The sequence below is a fragment of the Nerophis ophidion genome, linkage group LG05 (genome assembly GCF_033978795.1).
Source record: "Nerophis ophidion isolate RoL-2023_Sa linkage group LG05, RoL_Noph_v1.0, whole genome shotgun sequence".
Classification (NCBI taxonomy): Eukaryota; Metazoa; Chordata; class Actinopteri; order Syngnathiformes; family Syngnathidae; genus Nerophis; species Nerophis ophidion.
Genome location: NC_084615.1, coordinates 50,779,086 through 50,801,353, shown reverse-complemented (window position 1 = coordinate 50,801,353; position 22,268 = coordinate 50,779,086). Strand labels below are relative to the sequence as shown.

General features: G+C 46.5%; 1 protein-coding gene across 1 annotated transcript in view; it reads left to right on the top strand.

The window, feature by feature from the left end:
- The window catches only part of cfap61 (cilia and flagella associated protein 61), a 55,274-nt gene that overhangs the window by 12,662 nt on the left and 20,344 nt on the right, over positions 1–22,268 (top strand). Inside the window, exons 9-15 of the mRNA XM_061901380.1 lie at positions 3,057–3,096; positions 3,464–3,600; positions 3,664–3,790; positions 4,230–4,301; positions 4,595–4,801; positions 4,972–5,100; positions 8,355–8,482. Of these exons, the coding sequence (XP_061757364.1) occupies positions 3,057–3,096; positions 3,464–3,600; positions 3,664–3,790; positions 4,230–4,301; positions 4,595–4,801; positions 4,972–5,100; positions 8,355–8,482 (840 nt within the window). The remainder of the gene's footprint in view (positions 1–3,056; positions 3,097–3,463; positions 3,601–3,663; positions 3,791–4,229; positions 4,302–4,594; positions 4,802–4,971; positions 5,101–8,354; positions 8,483–22,268) is intronic.

The following is a 22,268-nucleotide window of genomic DNA, read 5'->3' as shown; positions in this document are numbered from 1 at the left end:
GGTTCAATCCCAGGCTCGGGATCTTTCTGTGTGGAGTTTGCATGTTCTCCCCGTGAATGCGTGGGTTCCCTCCGGGTACTTCGGCTTCCTCCCACCTCCAAAGACATGCACCTGGGGATAGGTTGATTGGCAACACTAAATTGGCCCTAGTGTATGAATGTGAGTGTGAATGTTGTCTGTCTATCTCTGTTGGCCCTGCGATGTAGCCGCGACTTGTCCAGGGTGTATCCCGCCTTCCGCCCGATTGTAGCTGAGATAGGCGCCAGCGCCCCCCGCGACCCCAAAAGGGAATAAGTGGTACAAAATGGATGGATGGATGGACTACTGAACTATATAATGGAGTGTGACAAAAACCCAGAGTGTATGTGTGTGACTATGTGTGCAGATTAACTGCTAATTGTTACCGTAAATGTTGAACGTGGAGCGAAGGAACGAGGCAGTCCATGCGCATGCAGGGAATCCGGGGCGAGAGAGAGGCGTCAGAGTCCGGGGGCGAGCGAGGAGTCGGGAAACGAGGGAAGCAGTCCAAATCCAGGGGCAACGGAAGGAAAACACTGCTGAAACACGGGAGAAGACAAAGAACACATCAAGCCACGGAGAGGAAACAAAAATTGAGCATAAAGCTTCGCTAATGGTTCACCATATGAGAACTAAGTTCCCGCGCCCATCCTTGGGTCCACTGGTCCTTTATTGAGCTTGCCCTCATCATTATTAGGTGAGCAGATTGGTAATAGAGGGCATGCTTGTCGGTAAGTGGGCGTGCTGCGCTTCAGCGTGAGCGGGGGCGTGTCCGAGCGCGCTGTTCGCGGGTCTTCCGGGTGGATCCGCAGAGAAGGAAAACGCAGATTGCGCGTGCGCCGCAACAGTATCCCCCCCCCCCCCCACCCCCCCCATGGACAGATTCCAGATGTCCTAGAATATGAACCCCCCCAAAAGCAAGAACAAAAATCAAGGAAGGTTGGAGGGGCGAACTGGTGGTGTCCCCCGAATCCACCGGGGACGAGTCTGGTGGCGGCGGCGAGTAGAACACCGCTGAGGCCGGCAAGGCGGGCGACCAAGGAACGGCCACCATCTTGGCCGTCGGGAAGGCGGGCGTGAGTGGCGCCATGGAGCGTTTCGCTGTAAACGAGGAGGAGACGTCATCGGCGTGGAAGCAGCAGCGGACGTCACCGGCGTGGAAGCACCACCTGACGTCATCGAAGCCGGAGACGAGGAGGGCAGCTGAGGAGGTGGCCGAGGAGCAGAGGTCAGGGCCAGCCTGGGAGCTGGTGGTGACGAGGGGGCCAGCCTGGGAGCTTTTGCTAGCTTGGAGGTTAGCTCGGGGACAGGTGCTAGCTCGGAGGCTAGCTCAGATGCTAGCTTGGGGACTGGCGCTAGCTCGGGTGCTAACCTGGAGACTGGCGCTAGCTCGGGGGCTAGCCGAGGGGCTGGTGCTAGCACGGGGGCTAGCCAGGGGGCTGGTGCTAGCCTCTGGGGAAAGCCAGGGGGCTGGTGGCTGTAGCTGGGAATAGCGGAAGACAGGTGGGATTTGTCTGGCAGGGGGTAGCCTGTCTGGGTGCAGCTGCGCCACAACACCAGCACAGCCACCAGTACTATCCCCCACCTCCGAAAGCGGATGCCAGACGCTTCCTGCTGATTGAGGGTGTCCAGGCAACAAGAAAATTCCTCCTTGCTCATATCGTTACTAAACATCCCCTTCCGAGACACGTCAACCGGACAAGACAAATCCTCCCGTGTGGAGTGAAAAAAAGAAAAAGACATGGTGAATGGGGCAAAAAGAGGTAGAAAAAAAAATTTCACAGGCGGCGGAACTAAAGAAACTGTGCCGTCAGGGCCTTAACAATTTTTGGCGGGAACTTACTGTTATGTTTACTAAGAGGATGACGGCAAACGGATACCAGGGTGCAGTAATGTTCATAAATGTATTATATATATATATATATATATATATATATATATATATATATATATATATATATATATATATATATAGTCAATGTATATAAAATAATGAAAAACAATACTACTGAACTATATAATGGAGTGTGACAAAAACCCAGAGTGCAGAATAGCTGTTAAGTGTTACCGTAAATGTTGAGCGTGGAGCGAAGGAACGAGGCGGTCCATGCGCATGCAGGGAATTCGGGGAGAGAGAGAGGCGTCATAGTCGTGGGGCGAGTGAGGAGTCGGGAAACGAGGGAGGCAGTCCAAATCCAGGGGCAACGGAAGGAAAACACTGCTGAATCACGGGAGAAGACAAAGGAAACATGAAGCCACAGAGAGGAAACAAATATAGAGCATAAAGCTTCGCTTACGGTTCATCACATGAGAACTAAGTTCCCGCGCCCATCCTTGGTTCCACTGGTCCTTGATTGAGCTTGCCCTCATTAGTACCAGGTGAGCAGATTGGTAATAGAGGGCATGCTTGTTAGTGTGTGGGCGTGCTGCGCTCAGCGTGAGCGGGGGTCGTGTGCGAGCGCGCTGTCCGTGGATCTTCCGGGTGGATCCGCAGAGGACGGAAACGCAGACTGCGCGTGCGCCGCAAAAGTGTTGCTGCCATTAAATTCTAAGTTAATGAAAAAAAAAAATTCTCAGTTCAAACATTAAATATCTTGTCTTTGCAGTGTATTTAATTAAATATAAGTTGAAAAGGATTTGCAAATAATTGTACTGTGTTTTTATTTACTTCACTAGCATTGGGTTTTGTATAAAAGTTTTTTTTTAATTCATAATAATAACATGTTATGTTAATTTCATAATAATAACATGTTATATTAATTATATAGTAGTAATTGTATAGTGTAAATTGTTCATAAGTGATTGTTTTTCTATTTTTTGCCATACCTGGCCAATAGAGACAATTTTGATTCTGGTTCTGATATACAGTACAAGTAGTGCACCATATCGCATGACCTTCAAAAGTCATAACCATCAGCCTCATTGGGGTGACAGTGGGCCCCTCCCACCAGCTGGAACAATATCAATGTCAGCAGTGATGCAATGGTTACCATGGAAACTTAAACATAATTTCACTCTTCTCTTATCTTCTCCTCCAGATCACTGGACTTTATACCATACATTTTCCAACTCTTCCCTGTAAGTAATTTCTTTGTGTCATCACCTTATAACAATATAATAATAAATAAATAATTATAAAATAATAATTTCTTCCCATGTTTGACTTCTTTTCTTGTGTTTTCACTCCTCTGATTCTTGAAGCATGATTCATTAATGCATGAATGATGTTTAAAGCCGTGTAATGTAAATCATGTTAGTTAATTAGCGGTATAAAATATAATAATATAGTAATGTAGGTCATGTGTTGTTAGTGTCATCTCTGATTATGTGTTTCATTAATTGTCTTGAGATGATGTAAAACAAGCTGTACTTTGTGTTGCTTTAGCGTGTAACATGTCTGAGAGTTGTGTAAATAAGTATTTAAAAGTAATGTGTCTTTTATCAGGACTTGGACTTCTGCATCATCACAGTCCCAACATTTTCTCCAGATTTCCCGCTCCTGCTCAACTTTCTGAGAGTTCCTCCACGACGGGGCAGCTTGTTGCCCTCTGACCTCTACATCCTGCACCGTGATGGGCTCAGGTGGGCCACACACTTGTGGACGGGGCATCCTGCTGATGTTGATATGATGTGATGTTCTTGCAGGAATGTCACGGTGCGATCACTGACGCCCTCTGACCGGCCCGCTGTGTCTGACCTGGTCATGGACCTGAGGCTGGGTCCTGCCCTGCTTAAGGACCTTGACCTCATCTTAGACGCTCACACTGACCCAGTTAGTCCTCTCTCTCTCTCTCTCTCTCTCTCTCTCTCTCTCTCTCTCTCTCTCTCTCTCTCTCTCACACACACGCACGCACGCACATCTCTGACAGTGGTATAATGATCAATTAGCGGGACCACAACCTTTTGAAGTACTGATTAGAAGGTGATGGGGACTTCATGGTGTGTTGACCATCTTAGAGAAACAAGGGAACATGCCAGGGAACAGATTGGTAACAATTCCTTTGAGTTTCTTCCCCAACTGACGTCCCAGCTGTCACTGCTGCCTCTCCAATTCTGATAATTACCTCACTCACGCAAGCACAAGCACACCCACACACACATACGCGCAGACCTGCACACACAAGCTCACACACGCATGTGCATACATATACGCACGCACGGACACACACTCAAATATACACACACTAATGTCAATGTTTTTACTTGGGTAGGTCACTTTGCAGGCCTTTGTGGTTGAAGTGGACAATAAGGTCGTTGGCACGCTGATCATCAGAGATGAAGAGGTATGCTTCTAGTAGGTACAGAAAATGTTAACAGGGCCGCTCCTTCTTATTCACACATCACGCGCTTTTGACGCGTTTTGCGTCAATTAGGGCATGTTAAATGTCAAATAAGGAATGACAGGGTGCTTAATATGAAATTTTTTTGCAAATGTATTCCTATAGCCTTTCCTGCTCCATCACAGAGAATATCGTGGCACAGTTCTCCAGCTATCCCCATTGTCCCTTGTGGTGTGCAGCCTCAGTGCTGCACGGGCTTATAAAAATCATTCTACTTAATGAAGTGTTCTCCTCAGGAAATGGAGTACATTCGGGCTTGCTACAACATTGAGAGCTTCATCTACTTCAGCCATCATGGCGACAAGGAGCACGCTCAGGTCCGTCACTTTGTTCTCAAGCGTTGCTTCCAGCACTTCAGCAAACACTTGTTCAAGGAGACGCTGCGTCTGGCCCACAAGTCCTGCCTGTACCACCGCGTGTACCCGCTCAGTGCCAGTCAGCAGGTGACACTCACGCGCTCGCATCCATCCATCCATCCATTTTCTACCGCTTGTCCCTGTCTAATCTTTTTTTTATGAGAAGCTGCTGAACTGCTGCAAACTGTTTGTGGTCCAGGTGACTGATCTCAAGTGAGGTGTCCGTCTGAACCTTTGTATCCCTGTTCGGTTTTAAGGAATGCTGTGTCTATCATCTGGACTTCATCTTCAACTGTGCCGTTCCCGTGCGTCCGCGACGTCAGATCATTTACCCTCTGAAGGACCTGGGTGCCAACGCTCCTGCCAGGAGCATCACTGACCAACAGGTGGGCTCCACTAGATGGTGCTGTTTCTTGGTCCATAAGTGCTGATTGGTCTGTTTGTTTTTCATGAGAAATCATGGAACTCAGACGTATTTTACGATGAGATGGACTTTATTTATCCCACAATGGGTAATTTGGTGGTTGGAGTGCAGGTTCAAAAAGTCCATCAAAAATAAGGTAAAATCTATGGCTGTAAAAGTTAACACGATAATAACGCGTAAACTATAAATTAATTTTTTTAACGCGCGATTAAGATTTTGACCCTCCGCCTGTTCCATAGCCTGGGGAACTGTGTAATGGCGTCCAGTTATTGTTGAATCACAAGCTCCAAAATAGCTAGAAGAACTGCACGAAGAAAGGGAGACCTGATGGATATCTCGCCAACGCCTTGACAAGTCGTTCTCCAGACAATACAATTTTACCTTCAATTGCTGTGAGACGACATCATTGGAGTGAACGCTGCGTGTAGAGACAAGGGGCTTCACGTGTTAGAAGGAGACGGCACGGAAGCAGGGACGTCGTTAGCTTGCAACGTGTTTATTTAAAATATATAAATGAAGTGTGTGATTAGTCCAAATATATAGGGTGTGACTTTGTATAGCGATTTTATGTTGGGTGTTACCGAGTGCTGTTGAAGGTGCGTGTTGAGATCAGTGCGGAAGTCCAGAAAGGGCAAGGCAGGCTCAAAGGTCCAGGGACAGGCAGGGGATCCGGGGCTGGAGCAATGCGTCGTTGTCCGGAGGCAGGCGTGAGTTTGAAATCCAGGAAGTCCAGGTGGGATCCGGGGAGATGAGACACACCGCTTGAAACCAGGGGATGACTAAGGGCTGTTGGATGGCGACACAGGGCAAGACACAATGAACAGACCGGAGGGGAAACACAAAGAGTGAGGAAACACACATATGCAAGGAAGCTAGCGACATGAAAGGCTAACTGTACATGTACAAGTAACTACGTTCTGGCACTGGAATGCAGGACACGCTGGCTCAAGACTGCAGGAAAGGTCTCATCAGCATCAGGTGTGTTGAATGTTGAGCGGAGGCACGGCTGCTGCAGGAGCGGAATGCTCTTGGGCGTGTCCTGTGGCGCGCTCAGCGGAGCGCACAGTAGAGTGAGAGCTGGAATGCGCAGCGGCCTGGACTTGCACCGTAACATTACGTCCGTGTTTATATTACAATTAAGTGCATTACTGACATAAAATGTAGATTGTTCCTCGAATTGCTTTAGTAAGATGCAATTCAAGCTCAGCAGAAACAAAGACGGTAGAGAGAAAATTTAAAGTGACTTTTATCTGAGATTTTTGTCAAAACATGTCAAGTCTTTTGTCATACGTACCAATCATACACGTCCAGTTGGCGGCTTCACAATAACAGTGCTACGCTTCACATCTGGTCTTACCAACAAAACAAAATTGTCTTACAATACGATCATGCTATTCTGTTATCCCGCGTTAAACTGTCATATTTCTGCCTAAATAAATATTTTCTGGCAGATTGAAATTAAGTGTATTGAAATGGCAGCCGCGATATGAAGGAAGTAGACTGTCTTTGAACAATCTCGTCTTCTTCTTCGCTACCATTGAGACAAGGTCTATTACAGCAGGCATGCCTGCCACTGCCCTCTGGAGCCCACATCGAGTAATTACAGTTCACTACACAATATTACCATCGCTATGGTATATTCTTTTGTGTCCTGGGCATGAGGTTAAATTGCATCCAACAATGGAGGCTCCTCTTTGGGGTCTTGGGGCACTAGGAGGTTAACCCCTTTACTACTGTAAACCCCAGGTGGCCCTTGGCAAAGACCTAGTACCTGACTGCCCCCTAGCCAGGAATACGGTGAAGACCTCAACGGCGGAGCAGGCAGAAGACGGTCAATTTAAAAACTATCAGAACGGCTGTGATGGCGGAAGAAGACTGCAGCAGAAAAGGGTCCCCAGTCGTCTTGGACTCCATGCCACTGGACGCTGACCAGGATCTGTCAAGGATCGTGTGGTGACTGTCTGTGCACCAGTCTCCCCACGTCAAACAAAGTCACGCACAGGCATCCTCCATAAAGGGAGATCGTCGTACTCTTTCGAGTCACCGCCGATGATATTCTTTTATAACGTGTTCTGATCGGCCGCAATTACAGAATATTTAGCTGGTAGAAAAGGTTGAAACATTGTCATGCAGAGTTATGAATGAGCTTCAGTTGTTCAGCATATAAAGTACAGAATCTCAGAAACATTTATTCTGGTAGAAATAATATCACCTAGCATTTTTGACAATCAAGGCATTATGCAACAATCCACATTTTGTGTTATTAATATGCAAAACTGCTATCTATGCACAGAAGTGTAGCTCATCTCCCCTAAATGCAAGGGCTCCCAAAGCAGGAATACAAATTCTGTATTTTTTCAAAATACAAACTCTGGCAAGACACCAACACAATCTTATTCTGTTTAAAAGCATGTTCATATCCTTTTGTGTTTAAAAACATTTTATTAAAGCAAATTAATTCTCCAATCATTGCATTAAAAACTTGAACATTGTGTGTCCAGGGTACACTTATTAATGACAAAAAATATTTTTTTCTACGATCATAGCAATTAATTTTGAGTTACCTATGAACAAAATGTAATTAATCACAATTAAATATTTTAATCTTTGACAGCCCTCCAAAAAAAAATGTGAATGGATAATTTTTAAAGTTTAGTATAGAAAACAATGTGAAATACATGTAAAGGATAAAAGAAACATTTAATATCACTCTATTGAACACTTGTTGACAAAGACGGTGATGAGCAGAGAAAGAGGATGGGAAGAAAAGGTACCTTTGTACGTTGCCAATAGTTCGTTCTGCAAAGTTTTGCTCATCTTTTTAATCAAAGTACTGACACTTTCTCTGGCCCTATGGTGGATTTTATTGCAGACCTATACTCTATAAAAACAGTACACAGACCGAACAACTAACCCAATGTTTTTTTGTTGTGACACTTCATAGACAGTAAATACAATTTATTTACATCAACTATCATATAAAATATTTTCTTATTTTATTGTAGCTTTTAAGAGATTGTTGTGTAAAAGTGATCCTCGGCTGTGTACAGCACTTGACATAACACAGTCAGTATCTTATAATTATCAATCATTATGATTAATTATTATTCATTATTCTGAACATGACACTAATTACTTGAGGCTGCCACATGCCCTGCAGTCACTGAGCGGCTACCAGCAAAAGTAACACATTGTTGTTGTTTTCTTCTCGCTAAGGCCCCGTTTGCTCTCGGCCTCATCAGCCGCAAGCTGACCATGGAGCCAAAGGTTACCGTCAATGCCAGAATTGTTCTGGTGGGGGCGTCAAACACAGGCCTGTCCTTCCTTGAGGTGCTTTGTTTCTGGTGAGTTCTACCGCACATAAGATTACTTAGTCAACATTCAGCTCAAGTTTTAAGTTTGCAAAGGAAGCATGAGGAAAACAAAATAACAACTTCTGTGTGTAGTACCTGTCAGGCTTGCCACTGACAGTTTGTTTGTGTTTTAGTTACTCCTCTGTGTGTTTAGTATTTCGTGTCCTTAGTTCCTGTCAGCACTCTTATTTTGGTTCAGCTTCCTGTTTGTCTCCCTGAGTGCTTTGTTTCCCCTCAGCTGTGGCTGATTGGCACCTGGCCACACCTGGTGTCAATCAGCCCGCTCCTATTTGTACCTGCTTTGTCTTCCAGTCAGTGCTGGATTATTGATTTGTCGATGTCACTTCTTGTCGCTCTTGTCATGTATTATCGCTCCTGTTGTGTTGTACCTTGTCGTGTCTTTTCAGTGTAGCGGTAAGATATATTTGTTTGATGTTTGTAGCTGTTATGTATTCGGATAACGAGGTAGAGCACATGTTTAGTAACTTCTATATACGACTGGGAGTAGCAGTAGCATACACTCTAGAGAGGGATCATCAACACTCCATGTACAGCACATGGTGAGCATGCTCAGTAGACACCACAACTCAACTACGGCAAGTCAGTAAGGACACACAGCACTGAATCAGCATGCACATTAATACACCACAGTAGCATGCTGTTTTTTGTTCCCTGCTTCCAGTTTGTTCCTTCATTTTACAAGTACAACTTCTGTTTTCCTGCTCGCTACCCGCTAGCTTCCACGCTAGGCCCCTTTTTGTTTTTGCTAGCTTCCATGCTAAGTCTCCTTTTTGTTTTCTAGCTCCCATGCTAGCTCTCTTAGTTTGTTATCCGCCTCGTGCGCGCTTTGTGTTAGTACCATTTTGTTTGTTGTTGTTCTATTATTTTAATTAAACCATGTTGTCCTATTCAATGCCTGCGTCCATCTCTGCATCGAGGGGTTTGTCACAAACTATCTCTGACAATACCCACACACTTGTGTATCCTATTACCCACTTCAAATGCACACTCATATGTCGTATTGCCTACTGTAAATGCACATCCGTGTGTCATGCGACCTACTAGGGGTGTGGGAAAAAAACGATTTGAATACGGATTGCAATTCTCATGTTGTGCGCTTCAGAATCGATTCTCATTTTTTTTTAAAATCGATTTTTATTTTTCTTATTTTATTTTTTATTTTTTAAATTTTTTTTTTTAAATCAATCCAACAAAACAATACACAGCAATACCATAACAATGCAATCCAATTCCAAAACCAAACCTGACCCATCAACACTCAGAACTGCAACAAACAGAGCAATTGAAAGGAGACACAAACACAACACAGAACAAACCAAAAGTATTGAAAAAAAAAGAATATTATCAACGACAGTATCAATATTAGTTATTATTTCAGCATAGCAGTGATTAAAAATCCCTCACTGACATTATCATTAGACATTTATATATAAAAAAAAAAAATAACAATAGTGTCACAGTGGCTTACACTTGCATCACATCTCATAAGCTTGACAACACACTGTGTCCAATGTTTTCACAAAGATAAAATAAGTCGTATTTTTGGTTCGTTTAATAGTTAAAACAAATTTACATTATTGCAATCAGTTGATAAAACATTGTCCTTTACAATTATAAAAGCTATTTTTTTTTTTTTAAATCTACTACTCTGCTAGCATGTCAGCAGACTGGGGTAGATCCTGCTGAAATCCTATGCATTGAATGAATAGAGAATCCTTTTAAATCGGGAAAAATTGTTTTTGAATTGAGAATCGTATTGAATTGAAAAAAAAAAAAATCATTTTTGAATCGAATCGTGACCCCAAGAATCGATATTGCATCAAATCGTTGGACACCCAAAGATTCGCAGCCCTAGTAAATATGCACCCGTGTCTTGTATTACGGACTCTTGATACACACTTGATACATATTACCTACTGTGAATACACACCTGTATCATGTTCCATCCATCCATCCATCATCTTCCGCTTATCCGAAGTCGGGTCGCGGGGGCAACAGCCTAAGCAGGGAAACCCAGACTTCCCTCTCCCCAGCCACTTCGTCTAGCTCTTCCCGGGGGATCCCGAGGCGTTCCCAGGCCAGCCGGGAGACATAGTCTTCCCAACGTGTCCTGGGTCTTCCCCGTGGCCTCCTACCGGTTGGACGTGCCCTAAACACCTCCCTAGGGAGGCGTTCGGGTGGCATCCTGACCAGATGCCCGAACCACCTCATCTGGCTCCTCTCGATGTGGAGGAGCAGCGGCTTTACTTTGAGTTCCTCCCGGATGGCAGAGCTTCTCACCCTATCTCTAAGGGAGAGCCCCGCCACACGGCGGAGGAAACTCATTTCGGCCGCTTGTACCCGTGATCTTATCCTTTCGGTCATGACCCAAAGCTCATGACCATAGGTGAGGATGGGAACGTAGATCGACCGGTAAATTTAGAGCTTTGCCTTCCGGCTCAGCTCCTTCTTCACCACAACGGATCGGTACAACGTCCGCATTACTGAAGACGCCGCACCGATCCGCCTGTCGATCTCACGATCCACTCTTCCCTCACTCGTGAACAAGACTCCTAGGTACTTGAACTCCTCCACTTGGGGCAGGGTCTCCTCCCCAACCCGGAGATGGCACTCCACCCTTTTCCGGGCGAGAACCATGGACTCGGATTTGGAGGTGCTGATTCTCATTCCGGTCGCTTCACACTCGGCTGCGAACCGATCCAGCGAGAGCTGAAGATCCCGGTCAGATGAAGCCATCAGGACCACATCATCTGCAAAAAGCAGAGACCTAATCCTGCGGTTACCCACTGTAAATACACACCCACGTGTCATATTAACGACTGTAAATACACACCCGTATATAATATGATATATTATATGTGTCATGATCCGTGATCCGGATCATGTTTTGTTTAGTTATGTTCTGTTAGTTTTGGACCCCCTTTTCTGTGCACTTTGGGTGTTTGTCATACTTGCCAACCCTCCCGGATTTTCCGGGAGTCTCCCGAAATTCAGCGCCTCTCCCGAAAACCTCCCGGGACAAAATTTCTCCCGAAAATCTCCCGAAATTCAGGTGGAGCTGGAGGCCACGCCTCCTTGAGCTCCAGACGGACCTGAGTGACGTGTCAACAGTCTGTTTTCATGTCCGCTTTCCCACAGTATAAAGAGCGAACCTGCCCAATGACGTTGTAACTGGAGAATGATCGAGGGCGAGTTCTTGGTTTCTTATGTGGGTTTATTGTTAGGCAGTTTCATTAAAGTCCTCCCAGCCCGGTAATAACAAACAACAACAGCAGTCATATTTTCGTCTGCCGTAAAGCAGTTCGTCTGCCATAAGCTCCAATGTTGTGAACTTGTGACACTCTTAAACAGGACATTACTGCCATCTACTGTACATATAATAGAATAGAATGTAGAATAGAATGTACTTTATTTAATTCAGCACCACAGTTCGCTCACAATAAACAATGATAATAATAAACAATATAATATATTATATATATAATATATAATATATAATATATATTATATATTATATATATTATATATTAATAATATAAATATATTCTAGATATATTCTACATTTAAGTGCAGTCAAGGAACATATGCATTATACAGTCTGATGGCTGTCGGTATGAAGGACCTCCTGTGTCGTTCCGTGTTACATTTTGGGAGTCTGAGCCTTCCACTGAACGTGCTCATTCTCTCTGCAAGGTCTGAGTGTAGTGTGTGGGAGGTGTTGTCTATAATGGCTAGGAGTTTTGCTAGACTTCTTCTCTGCCAGAGAGTCTAGCTGTGCATGTATATGGTTAGAAAAATAGTGACAGAGAATAGAACAAAGATGGACATTTCAACCCTTAACGCAACAATGAGTAGATGAGTGTTATGTGTGTGTATATATGTGTAAATAAATGAACATTGAAATTCAAGTATTTCATTTAAATGTGAAATGATAAATGGGTCGCACTTGTATAGCGCTTTTCTACCTTCAAGGTACTCAAAGCGCTTTGACACTACTTCCACATTTACCCATTCACACACACATTCACACACTGATGGAGGGAGCTGCCATGCAAGGCGCTAACCAGCACCCATCAGAGGCAAGGGTGAAGTGTCTTGCTCAGGACACAACGGACGTGACGAGGTTGGTACTAGGTGGAGATTGAACCAAGGACCCTCGGGTTGTATGTATGTATGTATGTATGTATGTATGTATGTATGTATGTATATATATATATATATATATATATATATATATATATATATATATATATATATATATATATAAAATGTATGTGTGTGTGGTAAAAATCACAAGACTACTTCATCTCTACAGAACTGTTTCATGAAGGGTTCCCTCAATCATCAGGAGATTGAGGGAACCCCTCATGAAACAGTTCTGTAGAGATGAAGTAGTCTTGTGATTTTTCCCACACATACATATTGCGCTCTACCACGGTATCGAGCACTATTCTCTGGATAATCTAATTAAGACATATATAAATATATATATATATATAGCTAGAATTCACTGAAAGTCAAGTATTATATATAAAAATATGTATATATATTAAATATATACATATTTAATATATATATATATATATATATATATATATATATATATATATATATTAAATATTTGACTCTTAATCACGCGCCGCCCCAACCACGCCCCCGCTCCACCCCCAACCACGCCCCCACCTCCCAAAATTGGAGGTCTCAAGGTTGGCAAGTATGGTGTTTGTTTTGGTTACCATGGGTGTTAATTGGTTTCACCTGCCTCTGATTAGTGCTCGGCTCGTTCACCTGCTGTTGAGCACTAATCAGAGAGCTATTTATTCACGTTGCTCGCCACAGTCGGTGTGGCTTCATTGCTTGCGGTATGCAACTGTCATGTTGGTGTATTCTGATTTTGATTCCTGTTCTTAGTTGTTTCCTTAGCTTTCCGTGTGTTCGGCACGTTTTTCTTTTGTTTGTTTCTGTCTTTTTGGTACGTGTTTGATTTATGATTAATAAATCATCTCCTATCTCACGCTGTCGTCCAGAGCTGTCCGTTCTGCATTCCGGGAGAACAAACCTCGAACCGACACCCCACACGTGACAAAATTAAGCCACCTGTAAGAAGTTCTCTCGCAGCGGACGTGGAGGAAGTGGATCAAAGTACGTGGGAGGTGTTGTGCGCAATGGAGGCTGAGACGCTCCGCCATACCCCCATGAAGCGCCAGGACCTAATGTGGGGTCCTAATAGCACGCTGGTACCGATCAGCTCCATGTGGCCCGGGGACGTTGACGTGCCGCCGCGGTACAGGACGCTTCGGCGAGGACTGAAGTCATCCAGAAGAGCTTCGCTTCGCGCTCAGGATGCGTCGTTCCCGCAAGCCCCTCCCCCTCCGGACGGAAACAGGCTGCTGCCAGCTTGGCTGCCCCAGGATGACCTCACACCGCCGCCTGTGGATGATGTCAGTCACCAAGATTATTTTTTCATGAACTCTTTTTGTTATCAGCCGCCCCCAGGACAAGACTCTAACTCCATCATTAAACATTATCAGGACATGTTTTTAGAAATTAGAGCTAGTCATTCTCAGCCACCTTTTAATTTTCAAGCCCCGCCAACGTCACGGACATTTTCTTTTTATCCGCCCACTCAACCTCAGGTGGGGGATGATGAGAGTATGCAACTGTCACGTTGGTGTATTCTGATTCCTGTTCTTAGTTGTTGCCTTAGCTTCCCGTGTGATCGGCACATTTTTCTTTTGTTTGTTTCTGTCTTTTTGGTACGTGTTGGATTTATGATTAATAAATCGTCTCTGTGGCGATCTCCGACCTCGATCCTCTGTTCCTTTGCAGGAAACACCACACCTTGGCTCAGTGGGTTACACTCTTTTATTATTTTTACAACAGTTTATCGTTCAGAGTTCCTTTTCAGCTTTTCAGCTTCTGTCTCTTAACGCTCAACAGCGGGCTCCTCCGTCTGGCTCTCACTCCCAGTTTGCCAGCCCCGCTCATGGTTTCCAACGCTGCTGATAAAGGAAACAGGTGATTAGATAACTCGTCCCAGCTGAGGTATCTGCTCACCTGATTGCTGTTTCACGACCGGCTGCCGCACATGCTCCGCCCGCAGGGGACGTGTAGGACACGCCCCTTTCCACATGCCTCCACTGCCCGATTCAGGCCCCGCCTCAGGGACTCGAGCACCGCCCCCACCCGCTGCATGTGTTGTTCCCAGCTGTCACTCTGGATGATGGCATCATCCAAGTACGCAGCTGCGTATGCAGCGTGGGGCCGCAGCACCCGGTCCAGGAGACGCTGGAACGTAGCAGGCGCACCGAACAAGCCGAACGGAAGTGTTACGAACTGGTACAAACCGTCCGGAGTGGAGAAGGCCGTTTTTTCCCTGGACTCTGGTGATAAGGGAATCTGCCAGTAGCCCTTGGTTAAATCCAGCGTGGTGAAAAAATTAGCAGTGCCCAGCCGATCTAGAAGCTCGTCGACCCGGGGCATTGGGTATGCGTCAAAACGTGACTGATCATTCACCCTGCGGTAATCTACACAGAAACGCATGGTCCCATCCTTTTTCCCTACCAAAACAATGGGACCACACCATGCGCTGTGAGATTCTTCTATCACTCACATTTCAAGCATTTTTTTTAATTCCTCTCTCACAACTTTACGCTTGTGTTCGGCGAGCCTGTATGGCCTAGACCGCACCGTAATCCCCGGGCTAGTTTCAATGTGGTGTCGGATGAGATTCGTGCGGCCGGGCCGTGATGAGAACACGTCAGAAAAGCGCCGCTGTAACTCAGCTACCTCCGCCCGCTGTGCCAATGTGAGCTGGTTGTCACAGGAAAGCGGAGGGGTGGGTCCAGAGTGCGGGACCTCTGGCCCCAACTCCTCTTCCTCCTTCACCACCGTCGCCATGGAAACAGGCTCCGCCTGTCTCCATGCCTTCAGCAGATTTATATGATATAATTGTGTGTCCCCTCGACGGTCCGAGCGCCGAACCTCATAATCCACATCACTCACTTGCCGCGTGACCTCAAAGGGTCCTTGCCACTTTGCAAGTAATTTAGAGCTTGAAGTTGGGAGCAATACAAGCACTTTTTCTTCCGGTGTGAATTTACGCAGTTGAGTCCCCTTGTTGTACGTGCGGCGCTGACGCTCTTGGGCACGGAGCAAATTCTCGCGTGACAAGTGCCCCACCTGGTGGAGTTTTGCTCGCATGTCAAGGATGTATTGTATTTCATTTTTGCCGGAGCTTGGACTCTCCTCCCAGCTTTCTTTAATAACGTCCAAGACTCCGCGAGGCTTCCGGCCATACAATAACTCAAACGGTGCAAAACCAAGCGAGGCCTGAGGTACCTCCCGCATCGCGAACATGAGGGGGATCCAACCATTTATCCTAATTTTGTTTGTCCTCGTGAATAAACTTACGGATCATTGTTTTCAGTGTTTTACTCAGCCGCTCCACCAGCCCATCAGTTTGCGGATGATACACACTGGTGCGGATCGATTTTATCCCCAATAATCCGTACAGTTCTTTTATTGTGCGCGACATAAAGGACGTGCCCTGGTCGGTTAGGATCTCTTTCGGGATCCCAACCCGGGAAATGACCTTGAACAGTGCTTGCGCAACACTTTTGGCGGAAATATAGCGCAGCGGCACTGCCTCGGGATAGCGCGTTGTGTAATCCACTAGGACTAAAACAAAGCGATATCCCTGTGTGCTCGGGTGAAGTGGTCCGATGAGGTCCATGCCCATTCTCTCGAAGGGGACCTCTATGAGGGGTAATGGGCGTAATGGTGCCTTTGGGGTGGCCGTTGGATTCACCAGCTGGCAGTCCGGGCAGACGGCGCACCAGCGGCGCACATCCGCCCGGAGGCCTGGCCAATAGAAACGGACCATGACCCGATTAAGTGTCTTGTCATACCCCATATGTCCAGCCATCGGGTTTTCATGCGGCGCCTGGAAAACCATTTCCCGGTGGCGGATGAAACCGCGTCGCCACTAAGAACAGCGCGAATATTCCCCTCTCCTACTGTCCGTGAACGCACCCCAACACATTCTGCCAATAAATCTCTGAACCCCGGCCAATTCGTGCCCAAAATTACGGGGTGCGAGAGGTGCGTACTTACAGCTACCTCGACTTTATGTTTTTGTTTGCCATATGCAATTTCCACTGGTACAATCGGATATTCGTGCACATCCCAATGAATACACCTGATTTTCACCCGTGTTGCTTGCCTCAAAACCCCGGGCCGAACCAGATTCTGGTGGATCAAGGACTGTTTACGGCCCGAATCCACCATCGCCCGGTATGTACCCCCTCGTAACCTTACCGGTACACGGTACGTCTCTCCGTGTTCGGGCGCAGGTGCTGGAGGCCCGACAACCCGCATCACCTGCCCCACCTCCATCAGGGAGCACTCCCTGCGCACGTGACCGGGCTGTCCGCACCCCCAACACACCGGGCCCGGCATTTGATTCGCACTCTGTGAGGGAAGCCCTCTATCTGCAGCGCCGGCACCCTGCAACAAAAAAACACCAGTTAGTTCGTGATTTTCCCGCGTCCCCCCTTTTGTGGTATGTGTGGGTGTGTGTATGTGCATTTTGCTTTCTGTCCGCCTGGGGAACCTGTCTGTGTTGCCCAGGCGATTTTGCTCTCTCCATCGCCCCCCATTGCGGGGCGAGCCGACGGCGAGGTGCTGCAGCCATCCTTGGCGTCCGTGGCCATCCTTGGCGTCGCCTCCCGCTGCACGGCCAGGTGTTCCTCCGCCAGTTTTACAGCTACCTTGACATCCGGGGGGCTGTGGTACCTGACCCAGGCTGCGGTTCTCGTCGGGATGGCCTCCAAGAATCGCTCCAGGACTATGGCCTCCAGCATCCCCGGGTCCTGACCATTTGGCTGGAGCCATCTCGTCGCTGCGTCTCTCAGCCGGTGCGCAAAGACGAATGGCCGGTCTTCTGGTTCCAGTCTCATCGCCCGGAACCTCCTTCTGTGGTTTTCCTTGCTGCTGCCGACCCGGTCTAAGATGGAATGTCGGAGGTTGGCGTATTGCATGCGGGCGGTTGCCGGGAGACTCAACACCGCCCGCTGCGCCTCCCCCACCAGGAGCGGCAGCAGCTTCGCGCCCCACTCCTCTTCCGGCCATCTGTTCGCCACCGCCGTTGCTTCGAACACATCAAGCAAGGTTTGTGGATCCTCCCCCTCCACCATGCGCTTCATGGTCGAGGTTCCTCCTGTTGTCTCTGCCCTGTCCATCAAGGTTTTCAGCAGCTGCGCCTGCTGCTGACTTTCCGCTGACACTTGCGCCAGCACTTGGCCAAGCGCTTCCAGCGGGGTTGGTGCCGACATTTTCTGTGGGTCCTTTTTTTTTTTTTTTTTTTTTAGTTGGGCGCCACTGTGGCGATCTCCGACCTCGATCCTCTGTTCCTTTGCAGGAAACACCACACCTTGGCTCAGTGGGTTACACTCTTTAATTATTTTTACAACAGTTTATCGTTCAGAGTTCCTTTTCAGCTTTTCAGCTTCTGTCTCTTCACGCTCAACAGCGGGCTCCTCCGTCTGGCTCTCACTCCCAGTTTGCCAGCCCTGCTCATGGTTTCCAATGCTGCTGATAAAGGAAACAGGTGATTAGATAACTCGTCCCAGCTGAGGTATCTGCTCACCTGATGGATGCTTCACGACCGGCTGCCGCACATGCTCCGCCCGCAGGGGACGCGTAGGACACGCCCCTCTCCACAATCTCCTACCTTACGCTGTTGTCGGGAGCTGTCCGTTCTGCATTCCGGGAGAACAGACCTCGACCCGACCCCCCACACGTGACAATATGTAATGCACATTATTAATTTATTAGTATTATTCGCTGGATCGGTTCGCAGCCGAGTGTGAAGCGACCAGAATGAGAATCAGCACCTCCAAGTCCGAGTCCATGGTTCTCGCCCGGAAAAGGGTGGAGTGCCATCTCCGGGTTGGGGAGGAGACCCTGCCCCAAGTGGAGGAGTTCAAGTACCTAGGAGTCTTGTTCACGAGTGAGGGAAGACTGGATCGTGAGATCGACAGGCGGATCGGTGCGGCGTCTTCAGTAATGCGGACATTGTACCGATCCGTTGTGGTGAAGAAGGAGCTGAGCCGGAAGGCAAAGCTCTCAATTTACCGTTCGATCTACGTTCCCATCCTCACCTATGGTCATGAGCTTTGGGTCATGACCGAAAGGATAAGATCACGGGTACAAGCGGCCGAAATGAGTTTCCTCCGCCGTGTGGCGGGGCTCTCCCTTAGAGATAGGGTGAGAAGCTCTGCCATCCGGGAGGGACTCAAAGTAAAGCCGCTGCTCCTCCACATCGAGAGGAGCCAGATGAGGTGGTTCGGGCATCTGGTCAGGATGCCACCCGAACGCCTCCCTAGGGAGGTGTTTAGGGCACGTCCAACCGGTAGGAGGCCACGGGGAAGACCCAGGACACGTTGGGAAGACTATGTCTCCCGGCTGGCCTGGGAACGCCTCGGGATCCCCCGGGAAGAGCTAGACGAAGAGGTTGGGGAGAGGGAAGTCTGGGTTTCCCTGCTTAGGCTGTTGCCCCCGCGACCCGACCTCGGATAAGCGGAAGATGATGGATGGATGGATGGATAGTATTATTTGTTAAAAGTAATACAGTGTAGGTCAAAATAGGAAAAAACTTTTTTTTAAATAAATTTCAAAAATCCAAGGAAGAGGCAAGTGGGTCAGTCTTATAATAGTACTATATTATCATATATACTATTAAAATGCTACTGTTAGAAAAGTATTATAATAGTGGTAATATTTCAATGTAATAGTAGTTGTAGCGGTAAAGTCCTATACTATTACTGCTACTGGTTGCCGAATATAAATGAAGCTAGTTCAGACATGTGCAGCCGGCTAATAATTGATGTCCAAAATTGTGTCCATGTTTAACAAAAATATTTAATATCATAAAGTCACATTTATATAATACACTTTGTACAAAAACAGAAAATACACGGGAGCAAACAAATACTAGCCTGGCACAGTCAAAAACTGTTGCGCCTCTACTCAGCTACACCTGAGCAAGATCCTGACTCCTCCCTAAATAGCCAGCCACTTGGCCTAGGAGCCAACTCCTTTAGTGATGTCATCAATTTGACAGACAGAAAGTGTATTTGACTCTAACACACCAGCTCCTAATTGCTACTGGCGTGATGAACAGAGCAATTCAATTTGACATAAATAAAACAAAAATAGAGCCATCATACTAAAACAAACACTCTTAGGGTTTTATGTTCCCTTTTTGCAATAATGCAGTTATTTTACCCCATGCCTTCACATTCACAGCCTGCATTTCCTCATGCACATCTAATACTGGTGATCTATTACCAACAGTCCATGTAGACTGTAGCTGTCTTCTTTTCCTACTCCTTGCCATCAGCTTACTTCGTCACCTTGGGGGTAGGAGAGCTTTTCTTCTTCTCAGTTTCCTCCTCTTCTTCTCCCAAAGGACTCTTGGGATCGTTTTCTTCCTCCTCTTTCGGGGAACTCTTCTCTTTTTAGACTTGCCATAGTCGCTGTCTTCGTCATCTTCCACCATGAAGTCTTCATCACTGCCAGACTCATCAGGATCCAGGTAAGCTTCCTCTGGGTCATCCTGCTCTTCATCCTCACGGCCTCCATCACCCAGAAGGATTTCCCGCTGTTTCGACACGGCCTTGGAGACTGCCTAGCGTATTGTTCGCATTCGACTGACTTTTCTTTCATCGTCACTGTCATCTGCGCTCCATTTTCTTTTTGATGTCTTCCTGCTGGGCTTCTCTATCTTGGGCTTCTTTCCCTTTTTTGACATATCCTCTTGATCTTTGGAACCCTGCTCATTGAAATCATGCATGTACTGGTTCATAAGCAGTTCCTCCAAACTGTTAACAATTGTGCGGTTAACAGTAACTGTGGGGCTCCCATTATGCGTGTCATTGCCTTGTAATGGCCCATTAATTATCCACCCCAATAGGGTTCTGACATCATAAAGTCCATCTTCGTGGCTGTTAATCACCTCCCGTGGTTCTATTAACTTGGAGGCGTTGGTACCAATTAACAGGTCCACGTCGGCAGTTATCCGAGGAATTTTGATGCCTTGGAGGTAAGGCCACTTATCAAGTTCTGCCTCACTAATCAGATTGTTTGTGTACACGGGCATTTGCCTTTGAGTGAAGACTTCAGGAAGCTCTAAAAACTTACTACAAGTAAGCTCAGAGATTTCCAGACCATTTACAAGGCTGCTCGGGACCACCTTACTGTGCCCCATGGTGCGCAAGTGGATTTTTGTTTTTCGGCCTTCTGTGTTCAGCCTGTTTACCAATTGTTCAGAACAGAAGGTCCCTGTGCTTCCTGGATCTAGGAAAGCATATGTCTGGACTATCTTGTTGCCGTTTGAGTACTTCACTTGAACGGGCAGGATAGGTAAAATTCCATATTTGCCAGCCCCTGTATGGCCACAAGTAGATGATGTAGTAAAATTATCTGCTTTTACCTTTGGAAGTTGGCTATTTTCTCCACTTTCCAGAGGCCTCCTGTCCATATGTAGCACTTTGGGATGCGTCTTGTTGCAGTAAGAGCAAGTGATGCGCCTGTCGCAACTCTTGCTCAGGTGCCCTGTGCACAGGCAACCAAAACACAGGCCTTTTTCCTTTAAAAAGTCAAGCTTTTCCCTGTGTGCCTTATTTTCCAGTATCGGACAGTGCTCCAATGCATGTTCACTTTTACAGTAAAGACAGGAGGTGTTCACAAATTTATTGAGGTGTGGATCCGGTTTAAGTCTAGTGGCAACTGTCACATGAGTTGCGAAACTGTTCCTTCTGAACTGTGATTTGCTTTGATGTATAGGCTTGGGTTTGGTTATTGTTTTATTTTGAGGGATGTCCTGAATGTCGCCAAAGACAGGATCTGAAGCAATTCTGACCTGCTGTTCACTAAATGTAACAATGTCTGTGAAACAAGCACGTCGCTTTTGTTGGTCAACAATGTCGGCTGCTTTTCCTCTCCACTGGTCCCTTAATTTGTATGGAAGCTTTTGTATGAGCATCTTCATGCTAGCTGGCATGTTGAGCTCGTCCAAGTACTGCAGCTCATTCATGGCATTGGAGCATTCTCGCAAGTACAGTGCAAAAGCTTGGAGATTTTTTACATCCTCAGACTTGATGTTTGGCCATGCCATACTTTTGTCCAGGTAGACTGCTGTTATTTTTGAAGGATTTCTAAAGTGTTCCCTTAGTAGGCGTTTTGCTGTAGCATAGCCTCTCTCTGTAGGCATATAGAGGCAACTACGCACCAACTCTCTGGGCTGTCCTTTGGTAAACTGCTCCAGATAGTATAAGCAGTCACCACGATCATTGGTTTTTGCCTCTATACAATATTCAAAAGCTTTTATGAAAGCCTGAAACTGCAATGGGTCACCTTCAAAAAACGGAATTTGTCTGTGTGGAAGTAATTGGGAGGTTTGTGATTGAACCAGGAGTGCAATCATTTCATTTTGCCTCTGTAATACAGTGTGGAGTTCACCTGGTATTGTGTTGCCTTGAAATGATTGAAATGCTTGAGGTAAATTTTGCCTTGATTGGTTTTCCACAGGATCCAAAGTTGCTGAGTAGAGGCGCAACAGTTTTTGACTTAATTGTAGCTGTAAAGTCCTATTATATTACTGCTACTGGTTGCCGAATATAAATGAAGCTAGTTCAGACGTGTGCAGCCGGCTAATAATTGATGTCCAAAATTGTGTCCATGTTTAACAAAA